Source organism: Andrena cerasifolii, chromosome 3, assembly GCF_050908995.1.
Source record: "Andrena cerasifolii isolate SP2316 chromosome 3, iyAndCera1_principal, whole genome shotgun sequence".
NCBI lineage: Eukaryota > Metazoa > Arthropoda > Insecta > Hymenoptera > Andrenidae > Andrena > Andrena cerasifolii.
In genome coordinates this window covers 16,675,637-16,690,632 of record NC_135120.1, presented here as the reverse complement: position 1 = coordinate 16,690,632, position 14,996 = coordinate 16,675,637, and the positions used below count along the sequence as shown (strand labels likewise).

Here is a 14,996-nt window from a genome sequence, read left to right as displayed (position 1 = left end):
ACTTGTATTTCAAATAAATTTGCAAAATTATACATATATTTTCATAATATAATTCTTATTAATACTGTTTCAGGAAGTTGTTATAAGTAAAATATTATAACAAATATTATTAATGACTCACAAAGCCTAATTATAGTTTACTACAGGCAAACAAATGCAGAGAATGTTTGAAAATTTTATAAAAAATTTGTACATTCGAATACGTAATATATCCTTATTCAGATGATCGTATATTCTCTTCTACAATATTATTAAGAATTATATGTAGCATTCACTATGCTAACAATTATACTAAATTGTTTCCGATTAAAAAATTTGAAGCAAGCAAGATTCAAATTTATCATTTTATTCACATTATTCTTATGTTCATATAATATATATGTTATCAATCACAATACACTTGTTACAACTCATACGTATGTAAAACTGAATATAAAATATTTAGTTAAGGAAGTACTGAAAAAATACTTTAACATAATCTGTTAAATTCGCACACGACTACGGAAAAAATGTTTATAAAATGATACCTCCAGCAAATACACATACATAGGTTAATAATAACATGTAATTTAAGTATATACTTTAAGCAACAGTCATAAAACATGAGGCACCAAAAAGTGGTATCCTTTTTTTAAAAACAATATCGCAAATATGTGTATATAATGCTGTTAGAACTCTTAATATAAAAGCATTAAATACATTACTTTTCAAATACTTTTACATTTTATCTATCCAAAAAATGAATAAGCTTATTTCATAAATTATAATTTTCGATGCATACAGAAAATTGAAAACGATACTTCCCTTGCCTTATAAAATAATTTCGGAACTTTTGGATTATGGTGTAGATATGTGAACAATTTGTATAGAAAGTTCCATCGAATATTGGAATATCTACTTTAAAGCAATGTAGAGCTTCTTTATCATCGATTCAATTAATAAATATTATTAAACAATTTAATAATGTCAACGTTTTTATTAGAGAAACAAAAACATTGCATCATTTGAAAATAAGTTCACGCAACAGTTGAATATAAAATATAAATGATAATAGTCTACCAGATCATTAGAATTGCAAGCTACTTTAACATTCTATTTCATTTGTGAAATAAACTCATAATCAGTCATGAAACTTTCGTTCGTTAGCGTTTATAAATAACATACACATCTTAGAATGAATATATAGTTTACACGTAGCGTATTATTTTTGATAATGATATAGCGTTATTAATAATCGGGGAAAAAACAGCATTGTCGAAAAGGAAGCATTTGAGATGAATATATATATATATATATATATATATATATATATATATATATATCAACATAAACGCCGGGTAGCTTAATGTAGCAATAATGTATTACAGGTACAATCTGTAGTAATATGTAATAAAAAGAAAAATCCATGTCCTTCGATATATTAAAAATGTTTAACCATTATTAAAAAAAAAAAATAGTAGAAATGCATTGTAAGCAAAGTTTTCATAGTACATGTGTCATAAAAACCTACCACTGTCCGAGTTTGATGAGAGATACGTGTAAAGTTTCAGTATTTTGAATCTGGTTTATACATATATCCAAATATGTAATTCATTATACATAATTTTAAATATGTTGTCAAGTCTACTATAATATACATTTGCATAATAGCATCGATATCAATGCACAAATGAAATACACTAAAATGAAACACTCATCTTGATTATTTACCTGAATATTTTAATTTAATTGATGTAAAAATATCGTTTCGGTAAAACTCCTCTGTAAGAATTTATGTTAGCATCGAATGAAGGTCCTATAAAAAGGTACATTATTGTTTAACAAAATTAGTGTACATGCTTAAAATTGAAAGTAGAAATAACTTTCATTTTTGTTAAAGGATGTGATAGCTCAGGCTTGGGAATTAAGTGAACGCGGCGGCCGATTTTCAGAGGCAACGCCTCCTTTCTTCCGCCGCGCGTCTTGGTCCTCCCGGTGGCAAAGGTGCTTGGAGCGCCTCAGGCCCGTACCATATGAACCGCGTGTGACGCATTGAGGCGACATTGTATCAATAGGTTTCCACATCGTCCTAGCCGCCGCGTGGGCCAAGACGCGCGGCGGGAGAAAGGATGCGGTGTCTCCGAAAATCGACCGCCTAGTTCACTTAATTCTCAAGCCTGTGATAGCTCTTCAAATGATTCCATAATAATGTAGGTAATGCAGGCTTCTTTCCAACAAGTGATTGTTATTGAAAAGACTTTTAGCTGATATCAAGCAAAAAATAGTGAAATATTGACAAAACAAGATACGCGCAATAATCAAAGTAAACTTTTCCCCTTCATCTAATAATAAAATATGAATGAATTTTCGTTTCTTGTATGTTATACATAAACTCCGAATAAATTACATTAATTTTAAAGTATACGTTTCATGGAGATGTAACATAATCCGTTGAAGAAATTTAAATGTATACCATAGTAGAAATGACTGTTTTAGAAATGGAACTCCTAGAGTTAAAGAAAATCTAACTAACAGCCTTTGTCCATACGCACTAGAAAAATACCTCATTGCTTTATGACAAGAGGATTGACCAGCAACCCATCGTAGAAACTAAATTTACAGTGACAAACAATGATAAGATGTAAATATATCACAATGACAAATTACAATAATAATTTTACGAATTCGTTATAGTACACCATTAGATTATAATTTACTTTTCCTGCCTCTTGGATATAGTTCAATAACGTTCGTCTTCGAAGATTATATAGGGGAAATTGTAAATATCGAGAAGTGTATATCCTTACTCCAGCAGCCGTACAGGAAATAACAGAATAACGCTGATTTTGCAGTCTTATCAAAACATCCACATTTTACTGTATACCGTATAGTCGTTTCTACAACTGTCCTAATTTGTCAAACAACAGAATTAATCATTGCAGTGTCATATATAAATATGAACAATTCCACGTCTTCATCTTCAAATTAGATATTCTATCCATAGGCTCGAACAACGCATCATTCAATACCTATTAAAGTCTTACGTTTATTACACCGTGTACTGTATTCTTCCATTCATTTAAAAGTTACTTACGAATATCGTCAAAACATTCATGACGAAGAGAACAGAAGCACTGGTAAAAAATTTATATTTAATTCTCTGTTCACATACTAGATAACAACCATTGCTATAAAACCAAACATATATTGCAGTACTTTGACTAGCATACTACACGTATGTTGGGTACATTCTGTATTTATGTATGCAACAAATATATGTACGTGCAAATCTTAATGTACTCGTATATACATCATTCTCAAACAGATATTATTGCGCACTAAAATACGCGCTTGCGTACTTGCTCATTTTATTCGATCCGTCACTTTATATTTGTTTACCAATGGAAATACTAAACACTGACTAATATTGCCATTATTTATCGCCTTGTACTTGATCATAGTAAGAAGCATTATGTTTCGCAGAAGGTGCGTCTTCTAGAACTCCCTACTCTCTCAACTGTTAACTTGTAAAATCTTTGTAAAAACTTGCCCGGCAGTTATTAACGTAATCATGGTAGACAAGACAAATGTATAAAATCAGGAGTGAACCTTTTAAGATGTTGCTGCTTTTAAGAAATTACGCTTAGACATATTCTTTATGAATTTAAAATAAAGCTAATGCACGAAATTTAAGTATCAACGAAGATTCAAGCATTTTAACAACGATTTGCGTTCAATAATATGATAATTAGATTTATGTTATTAAAATTATTATTATGACTTATTTGAGCTACAACATTTTGAACAATCAAAGCAGCTGGTGTGCTATCTCTTAGTTGACCAAGATGCACGGTTACCGCTGCCACCACTTCCAATTATTTGATTCTGCAGCTCCGTTATTGTATCATGCAAGGCTTTCTTTTCTTTCAGTAGCAGCTGTATATCTTCTTGCGCTGCGCTCAAATGCGATCTCATTGTATCGTACTCTTCCTTCATGCGCATCAATTTCGCATTTTCCTCTGATAATTTTTCCAAAGCATCCAGACGACGTCGGAGTACCTCATTGTCTGATTTTAATTGCTTACTGGACTGTCTTAAAATACTTAATTCCATTTCGTGATCTATATTTTGGTCTTTCTGATTATCATTGTTTGATAATGTTGTAAGGGAATGACTTGTGTTTAATTTGTTTACTGCAAGCAAAATGTTTCGATTACGTAAATCATTTAATAACATTGAAAATTAAGTTTCTTTTTAAATATAATTGCATATCGGCAGTGAATAAACTATATGTTCTTATTGATTAAATTATTAGTAGGTAACGAGCAATGCTGTGAGACAACCTATGAATATCGTATTTCATGTAAGTTATAGCTGTATATGTTCACTCATGCTGACTGATAAATTGCGTACTTTAGGACTTCAATAAGCGTACGTGATAAATCGCAAAAATTATTTTTATCCATTTGAAAAAAGAATAAATCATGCCTAATTAAGTGCACACATTCAAGGCTCTATTTATGGTTCTATTTTAATAATATGATTGGAGTAAGCAGTAAACTCTAACACTAACTCTCTAATCATGTTACATTAATGCTCACAGTAGGAAGGCCATCTGAATGCAGAGAACAAGTATGTAATGTACAATTTCAATTATAAAGAAGTAAATGAGTACACGATCTGCCACTTGCATGTTATTTAAATATCTACTAATTGTAAGGATTGCACGTACTATGCTGTATTACGAATGAAATATTACTCTTTACAGTTACATTATATATGCAGTGGCGGACGAAAGAAAGTTTACAAATTTTAAAATTGCATAACTTTTTTAGAATTGGTCCAAACGACATGATTTTTTTTCAGAAGCTAGAGGATTAGTTTGCTAAGTGACGTGATATGTCTTATTGAAAAAAATTGTAATTGGTCGGAATAGCGAAAAAAATAGTAAAGCTCAAAAAAATCATGTCGTTTGAACCAATTATAAAAAAGTTATGCAATTTAAAAGTTGTAAACTTTCTTTCTTCCGCCACTGTATACTATCTACATAGGGTATTAATATAATATATACATATAGGGTATTACAAAAACTTGGGACATCTTCTCAGGATTAGTTCTACACGATAAAGTAATTAAAACAGTTTATATGCATGTGTTCGATAACCGTCTGTTTTTAGTTATAAAAGATGAAACACACACATATACATATAGAAAAAGTATACAAGTTATTCAACGTTGTATCACTGCTGGTAATGAACAAAAATATACATCACAAGTGGCGGATAACAGTGAAAAGATTATCATTTTATTACTTACCAACTGGTTCAATGTGAAAAACACCGCCCGCATCGCGCGCTATTCTAAGTTTTGAAATATTCAGATCTATAGGAATCGGTCCTGGGGAAGTTATATTATTTGGAGGACGATCTTCATTCAAACGCAATGATATACTCTCTAAATATATCTGCAATGAATATTATTAGAATTAATAATGATGACAAATTCAATGGTATACAGTACTATAACTTCACTTGTAAATCAGAGCGATGTTTATTATTACAACGTTTTATATACCTCCAATGGTATCGGTTTAGGTATAATCTCATCTTCGAACAAGTCCGCGAGCCCAGTTACTGAACTCATCGACAAGGCCATCGTTACGTCAGTAACTTTAACGTCCACTTTATCTTCGAATAAATCCAAAACACTTTGTTTGTTGTGCAAATCGATATTGCAAGCAAATACTTCTTGCTCGGTAATATTATTTTTACTTTGAGAGGAACGTATGTTTTTATTAATTACAGCTTGGCTCGCTTGGGACAGTTTATAAGAATCTGACTTGCATTTTAAATCATGATCCAAGCGCAGCTTAATGCACGATCTACAGTTCGAATCTGAAGCTAATTCAACCCAACCCCTAGATCGTGCACTGAATTTGGTCTAGCAAACAGAAAATATTAAAGAGATAAGTTTATATAGAAGTAAATATGCGTGTCTTAGAGATATCTTATAGGAACATTTAATCTGCTACATTATAATAGACTTTGTTCTCTGTTCGTTTAAATTATATACCCTACCGGGACTTTTGTAAGCATCAAATTCTGTGAAATAGAATAGGTATATAATTTAAAAAGACAAATTTCAAATACAAAATTATATTACATGTCACTTATGTAGGACAAATTGAAGTATAATTTTTAATCTATTAATAACATCTTTACAGCATTTAACTAAGAAAAGAAAAGCTGTACATTGTACGTACTCTTAAATAAGAATATCGTCTATTATTATTATTATTATTGTGGTTTTATATATTGTACACTAATAAATGTATTGTACATTAATAAATCTTGTAAAGATGTATTTATTAACATACATACTTTTAAATGCAGTTAGAAGCTTGTTAAATTCATTCGAGCTAAGCATTATTTCATACCATGCTACATAAAGTTATCACAATTTCGATATACATATCACAAAATCAAAAATTAAGTAGCTTCAAAATCTTGATTGCAAAACAAACAGTGTACTCTGTAAACCCATATAGAAGTCACTTACTCAAGCAAATGAAAAGTAATGCAAAATGAATAATTTCCTAGGAAAATTACTCGTACATGTTAAGTACTCTGGACGTGTATTACACATGTATGAATGATCTGATCGCTTGTTAGATATCATTTGAAATTAGATGATTGTGTATAATGAAAATCATTAACTAAAGATGTGTATTGAGCTTGTATAATGATAATGATAATTTAATGTACTGAAAAGTCAACGTGCAATAGAATATATGTATGTAATACAAGGCATCTAATATAAATAAATATATAAGTATTTTGCCAATACCTTCCTCTTGACCTGCCACAAGTGCCACATAAAAACATTCACAAGAGAAGGAGAGACGCAGGAGAGGCATGCAAAAAAGTTAAAAGACAAACGTTGTATAAATATATACGTATATAGTATGAGATGGTTGTAATGTATGTGATATGAAGCTAGAAATAAAATTCACTTCCTTTGCACATTGCAGTACTAACTAAGAATAAAAGGTTAATCACCGGTAGAGTCCAAGTAGAATAATATATATAAAGAAACTTAAATGTTTAATGTCTTAAAACTTTATACTCGAAACGCCGCAACGAATCGCAATAAAACTTTGAAGCAGATATTTCCTATTAAGTATTGGATCTGTGTTGATTAAGAATTATTAATGCTTAATTGTTTACTGCTTGTATAGTGTATAAATAAACTTGAAAATGTCTAATAAAATTATTACATGAAAAAGATAGTAAAGAACAATACAATTTTGATTACAGCAATAATTCAGACTCCGATATTTATATCTATAGATCAGTTTGAAAATAGAAGTTTCTGTTTAAATAGACTAACGCATGTTTATCTTACCTGAAATTCATCCCACGGAATAGATGAGCATTCGTCATTACCAACATTTGCCACTTGAACTTTGATCGAAGATGTGTATCCACAGGATTGTTGAGTAAATTCAACTTTGGATAATTTAAATGTCGCCATAGATACCTAACGAAACAATTATATTTGTCAAGGAACTCGAAGCTTCGACTTTATCATGTTACGCGCCGCGTCGCAGAAACTTACGATATCTTTTCGCTTGCACACACTATCCATGGATTTCTCACTTTGCGTATCGGGAGTCTCTTCAACTACCTCGCTAGCTTCCTCTACCGCTGTTATCCTAATTGTATTATCAACAGTAAACATTGTATCCAACCTTTCTTGATCTTGAAGAGTAACTAAGACGTAGTTCTCACTATCAGAGCTAACATCGCTCCTTATGGACGTAGTATCACTACTACCGTCTTCCGGAGAAGCCTTCAAAGCTGAATCGATTGATGTCATTAAATTACTCCATCCTTTTTTCATAGAAGAAAGACCGGCATTGAAATTATTTGGAATGACTGGTGTATTCGAGGACGAGTCTCCTTTACTATGTTTATGTGTAGATTCAACTGCATACCGTAAAATGGGTAATGCCTTCTCTTCTTCTACGCCTACACTCTGTTTCTCGTGCGACGTATTTACTAACGCGTGCTGATCATACTTATTAGCGCCGTTCTGCTTGAACGTAACAGCAGGTTGAGTTGCATTAGCAGAATGCAGAAAGTCCATAGACAACATCGAGGACATTTCACTCTGCGGTGTCGGTATTTCAGCATTTATGTTCATCTTTTTACTAAGGTACTCGACTCGCTCCGTGTTACTTTGCCACGGAGCAGACGAGCTCGCGATATCGTCAGCTATACTAGAGGAGTCTGGCACGACCGACTCCAAATCTCCTCCGGAATTCTCTTTGCCGGGCGTGTGAGACGGCATAACAAATGTTACTTCTACTTGTGGTATCAGTGCGCCGATAACGAGTGAACTACCGGAATCGACTTTCAATATTTTATTCGAATCAATGTTTAGGTACGTCGCCATTTCCGATAAAACTTCCGCCAATCTTAACAGAAACAAATACTGATAATGATTTATCTGCACGCTAACTAGATTGCTTATGTATGCAAGACCATGGATATCAGCGGTCGAGGATTTCTCCGGATCCGATTGATTCATCGACACGTAACACCATAAAGTTAAAGGAAAAGCGTCGAGAAATGGCACAGGACGATGCTGTCCAACTGCTCGAGCACCGAAGAAGTCCCCCCAAACGGGCTCTAAATTGCAGCACCATACGTCTTTAGCTTCCGTCCATAAAAGTTCTCGATTTAATTGGCGAATCAATTCATGTACAGAGTTACTACTAAAATTAGGTGGCGGATGGCGTACATTATCAGTACCTGCAATAAATAACATTATTGTAGTGAATGAATACACTTTTATAAAAATCGTATACAGGGTGATTCTAATAACTGGGCCGAACTCAAAGGAAACAACTGAAAATGACTACGGGGCTACTTGGGCTTCGGTACAAGTCTCAAAACTTTTCAACTAACTTAGCTTCTAGGCTTTAATACAAGTTCCTAAGCTCTGTGAAATCGATTATACTAGCCCAGTTTGTAACGGGAATTATTGAAATACAAAACCATCTGTAACTTGGAAACGACGTCAAATAGGACAAATATTTATACGGACTTTCTTTATTATCTTTGTCCCCACTTTACCCCTAAATTTACACCCACATATTTTGAAACACTCTACATACTCTATTACAGATGAAGTGTATCGGTAATGGCAGGACAAAATATGAGAAGTGATTTCTTATAAAATAAGAAACCAGTAAGTTCATTCAAACGTGTCTAAGAAATTAACAATTTTCAGGATGCAATATACCATGTCACATTTCACGAGAAGTACTACAAACGAGTTGGAATTCTGGAGTATATTTTTTGTAAACGAGGTTTAGTTTTTGAAAGAATTACATTTGAAAATCTGTTGAATCTGTTCTTACCTGCGCAGTGTCCTAAAAATTTATCAGTCACAACAAGAAAATCGTTTGATTTATTCGGGAACTCTGTACCAAAGAACATCTGACCCATTTGAAAAGCATTCAAGCATTGCACTAAGTCTGCTCTTGAAGATCTCTCTGAGGAGCGAACATTTGTGATGGACGCTCTTGATGTCTGAATATGCAAAGACTTCGGCCTATCTTTTTGATTCGGGTAATCTTGTTGGCTTTCAAAAACTATCTGAAAACAGTAATTACAGTGTTAATACAATGATGTAAAATGTTGCAATGTACATACTATATTATATATTATACGTATTATCACTTACTCTTGGAAGTATAGCTTCAATTTTCACGTCAAAGTACATTAAGTTATTGGAAGTATGTGTTCCTCGTTTCTCTTCGTTTATCAAAGAATTATGCAAATTTAATGCGAAAGAATTAAACCACAAACAGGAACAAACATCGAAATTTACTTGAATAGGGTTCAGTTGTACATAAAATTTCGGCGGTGGCACTAGACAGTTACAAAGTACTCTAAGTTATGTAACAGTCATAATTTATGGCAGAATTGTACTTAAAAAATAATAATTATATGTTTACCTACATGGAAATGTAATATCTCCAGGATAATAGTAATATGTAAACTCAGCATGGAGAATTGTTACATCATCTGGGAGACAAAACTTGTCTCTATCACCTAAACAAAATAAAAATGTTTCAGTAGAGGGCTTGGTAAATGTATAAATATATTCCTCGATAATATACATGCGTTATGAATATACTCTGTGTAAAAATAAAGATTCATGTAGCATTATATGTTATATATTATTACAAATGGATGCGAACTATGTATACATATAGATTGCATAAAGTACAGTATTTGGTATACAAATGAACAATTTTTCCGAGCAAATTATACAGTGATTATACTTCACTTATCTCCCAATTGCATTTCGCGTCAATTATAAATGTACTAATGATTAATTACACATTTATAATCGTGGTTAGAAATCTTTTGCACCAAGTTGTAAGTTAATGCTAATTTACTTAGCATGTATTATTATACGATAACAATAACATAACACATGAAGCAACAGAACTTCTCAAACATAAAGTTATTTTTATCTGGTACTCGTAATGCGATATTAAAATAGTTATACTACAACTATTCGTAATTTATACCTGCTGCATGTTTCTTCCTTGATTGAGCTGTGCAATTATTAAACGAAACAATTATATAAGGACTTTATATGAAAGGCAATATTTAGAAAAAAGGTCCATTAAATGAATCGAAGTATCGTGAAATTTATATATACCTGTGATAAATTCTTTTGGCATAGGATTGCGAGACGTAGTCGTCACTTTGTATAAAGTAAAGTCATCGATCCTTATTATGATACATGTAGTCATCAATTTAGCAAGCTGTTCCAAAATATAATTCTTTACAGGATTACCACTCGGATGCTGCGACTTTCTTTGTTCGTGGGAGCTTGCATTTACATTCTGAGACTGACTACCCTTCTCTAAATTCTCTCCTGAACCTTTCGCATTACTAACTAAATATAAACAACAATGTTTTTCTAAATGTCATAACTACATACATATACTTCTTCGTAATTTACATTCATTCTCTTAGATACGAACCTATAACATTTCCCTGACTTCTCGTCAAAGGAGAGTGTTGCGTTCTACCAGAATCGATCAGATCCATGAACTGGCTTCGAAAGGAACTCAACGACTGCTGCAACCACTGACTATGAGGTGTAGCATTCTCCCTGTACTTAATCCAATGTTTTCTATCAGCCAGTGCCAAATGATATGGGTAATAATCAATTTGAAATCTAACTAATGATATTTGCAGTGCACCGCCGTCTTTTAAATCAGGGTGAGTGGATCTACCACCTAATTAAGAGGAAATCCAACGCTATAATACCATTATAATATAACGAACGGTAAGAGTTCTACGTTTACTTACTGCCAGGATCATCGCACAAGTGCAAATCAATTCTCTGACAAACAAAATGATAAGAAGTCTCCACGACATCGTATCTTGTGAACAGTTTTGATATAGCAGTATTACATTGATTCTTTGTTCTCGACTGTTGAGATATTTGCGCTTGATACTCCGGCAACACCTTTAAATATCAATATTGTAAGTGCGGTCACAAAAAAGTACAAGTCAACTTTAATCATGTATTTACAAACCTCTAATTTCCTGGCTGCTTTGGTTTTACGTTCTAAATTCGTAGCTTTCTCTATGAGACCTCCTAAGGAGTCAATAAAATGAAGCGCCGCTTTCAATTGCGAATCTGTCAGAACCCATAGAAGGTCGTCTAATATAAGAATCAGTCTTGATCCCATAACAAAACAATCTAAAATACATAAATATGCTTTTTTAACTCTATAGTAAACGGAGGAATCATAATAATTACGCATGTAATAAATATTATTAACCTGATATTCTTTTCTTGATGGTGATTCGGCATCTCGCTTGATTCGTAAGTAAACGTAATGGCGTAAGATTCTTGTCTTTAGTACTTTGCGCTTCTATTCTAACCGTTTGCCATTCTAGCTCTTTAAAAATAAGTAACTGCCCACGATCAGGATCTTTTAACCTAGTGGTTCTTAAATCACAACGTTGCCATAATGCAGACTTTGACTCCACGATAATACGATTTATCTACAATAAAATAACAAGCTTGTAATGGCCGTCGTTCTTCAAATACCTCGTTACCATAATAAAAATATGAAAATAAATTTTATCAACGTGTCTGCTGTCGCCATGCATTCTAAAAATCATCCGCCAGAAGCCGTGCTACATTTTAAGCAGTTTTACTCCATGCGAAAGAAATACGATATTACATATCAGGCTTCTTAAGCTATCTACTTTTGATAATGCAAACCTCGTTTAAAATTGGCACTGTAGCATATGTTTGACATTGACCTTCTATAGGAAGCTTATAGTAGTAAGACTTACATTAACAAACATGTTAATAGAGAAAGTAATAATATCATGTACCTGAACTGAGGCGATAAATGCTGGACTTTTGAATGTGATTGATACAGTATTAACAGCCACTGTTATACCATCAATAACTTTATGTATGAAAGAATATTTCACAGGACCCGTATATGAAGATAATCCTTGCGGGGAAGATAAATCTCTTAAATCCTCGCATGTTTCTACTTCTATATGAACCTCATCCAAACTCTACAAATATTTAATTGAAATACTATGCGTTAACAGGTGAATGCTATTAATAATATTGCGTGATATTTTTGTATTAACCCTTCGTGGTCACACTTTATAATCAAAAATTGGTCACGTGAGGTTTCATGCACCCCAGCGTCATTTTTGAGTTACCATTTTCATATTATTGACTATTAAAGCTTGATTGCCTTTTTCTAAAAATGTAAATTTGGATATGTTGAAATTTGTAGTTGAAAAGTAGTTGCGAGAGAAGCAATTTTTTTGTTACAACTCACCAAATTTTTAAATTTTAATATTAAGGTCTAAAAATTTACAGAAATATTGACAAAGAGAGAAAAATTGCCTGGGGTGCGATACACCCTGTGTGAGCACCAAAGGTTAAAGGTAATTGATAAGAATTTAATACGGTTAAGGATAATCGATAAGAATGAATCTACAAAAATTTGTATGATTCATATGTCTCTGTTTGTATATTTACAGATATTATTTACCAAAAAAATAGGAACACTTCTTAGCTTGGTCCATTGTATGCGAAATGAAACCTTATTGCACCAAGCATTTGTTAATCTAAGCCATGATGGCAATTCTAACAAATCTGTTAAAACTGTCTCGTCGAGTTCTAAGTTTGTTAGTTCACCTTCCCCTTTGAATGTACTTAAATTTATTTTATCAGCCGATAGATTCTTGGTAAACCTACAAATTCATATAAAAAACATTATATTCCTAACACATCAGAGCATTGAAATCTTCTTAGTATTAAACTTCGCACAGATACACACATTCATACGTAACATATTGTAATACATGAAATATGGGCATAACAATGTAGACAATCAATTTTACGTAAGTTATGGCTTGAAATGATTGCCTTCAAATTGACATTCCAACGCATGGAAGTGGTAACGACGAGGAAATACTTATAACTTGGCAAGTATGGCATTGGTAAGTTACTGAATCGGATGGAATTATTCACAGCTGCGAATGTTTATAAAATTCCTCCGAATTTACTAAGGGTGGTGCGATTTTTTAATCTCATATTAAAGATAAATCAGCAGGGATACGCTTAATAATCGAATCGTGTAGATACCTTGACAGATGTTTCAGCAGCTGCTTCTTTATTAATGACACCATTTTTTTCTACTACTTTCAATTAGTTTCTACAGTGTCTAATATGCGCTTCGACATGGTTAGTTTAACGCTACACATTTACATTCGACTACGATTCGTTCATACATGCCACGATTGGCACAACTTTCGACTCAAGTAGTCAGTAAGTGGACTACCATGGACAGCGCAGCTGAATTTCTAGTTTCTTTCTTTTCTTTTTGCCTCCGTGCCCCCTTTCCCTTCGTCCCAGTATCGTAACACTGGATCTAGTGTTAGCAAAATGTTTCTAGGGTTATTCTAAATTTCGCAAGTTATTAAACAAATCGTTATAGCTTTCACAGAATGTAGAAATAAAATTGAACTGTATTAATCTGCATCAAGTAGTTCGTTTGATTAACGATTACATGCATACCTGCATAATAAAACTTACACTAATATGGTTCGTTTTTTGAGCCACTTCTCGCGTTGCATTTTAAAATGAAGAAAATAGATGACAGACATTGAAAAATAAAAAGAATAATACCTGAGAGAATTCTCTTAGGTTTCAAGAATAACACTAGTTTACAAAATAAAAAAAAAATCTTGTGCAGCAGATGCCACACTTTTTCTTATGAAAAATGGCCCGCTGATTCCGAAAATAAGGTCCAAAAAAATTTCTATGGATACGATTTCGAGATATCGACAGGTGAACTTTTTACCTGTCTGTCAAAAAGATGGTCCCACTTAATTGCGAATATCTCGTGTCGCGAATGACCGATTTGGCCGAAATTATAATAAATTGAAGATAATTGAATCACCAACAAAGGTACCTGACAACATTTGCAAATCGGTTCAGTAGTTCGGGTGAAATCGATGGAAACATGTGAAAAAAGTCATTTTTTTCGATCAAACTTGAAATCGACAAAAAAAAATCGTTGACAACCGATTCCCCGGCGACGCTGATTGGCCGCGGCCTCACTTGGCTTGACGGTGGCGCCGTTTCGTTTCTCATCGTTTCCCAACTTGGCGTTGATTGGTTCAACGTCGCAGCGTCATCACGCGCATGCGTGGAAGTGCGTATTTCCCCCACTGAAAACATGCCAGAGCGGTTTCACCACACCTGGTCTTATAACCCCCACTCCTCACCCAACACATGCATACACGCATGTAACTTACTATACACTAGACGTCAAACGGCTTCCCTTCGGAAATTTGGCAACGTTGCATGTCACTAAACCGCTGAATTATGCGGGTTATGCCTAGTGACATGCAACGTTGCCAAATTTCCGAAGG

General features: G+C 33.2%; 1 protein-coding gene across 4 annotated transcripts; it reads right to left on the bottom strand.

Annotated features, from left to right (window-relative positions):
- Nucleotides 1-330: 330 nt before the first annotated feature.
- On the bottom strand, nt 331-13,905 carry LOC143367333 (bridge-like lipid transfer protein family member 3B). Of its 4 annotated transcripts, XM_076809006.1 has the most exons (18): nt 13,705-13,905; nt 13,109-13,310; nt 12,426-12,617; nt 11,861-12,086; nt 11,612-11,778; nt 11,382-11,541; nt 11,051-11,308; nt 10,723-10,962; nt 10,589-10,615; nt 10,011-10,103; nt 9,733-9,920; nt 9,407-9,644; nt 7,597-8,795; nt 7,384-7,518; nt 6,826-6,837; nt 5,554-5,919; nt 5,296-5,443; nt 331-4,172 (listed from the first exon to the last, which is right to left on the bottom strand). In XM_076809006.1, exons 1-18 carry the CDS (start codon nt 13,746-13,748, stop codon nt 3,805-3,807), a joined length of 4,263 nt encoding a protein of 1,420 aa, XP_076665121.1. In that variant the 5' UTR covers nt 13,749-13,905; the 3' UTR covers nt 331-3,804. The 4 variants fall into 4 exon arrangements, with proteins under 4 accessions (XP_076665121.1, XP_076665122.1, XP_076665123.1 ...); XM_076809007.1 differs by lacking the exon at nt 6,826-6,837 and having other exon boundaries at nt 13,705-13,904; XM_076809008.1 differs by lacking the exon at nt 10,589-10,615 and having other exon boundaries at nt 13,705-13,904.
- Nucleotides 13,906-14,996: the final 1,091 nt, after the last annotated feature.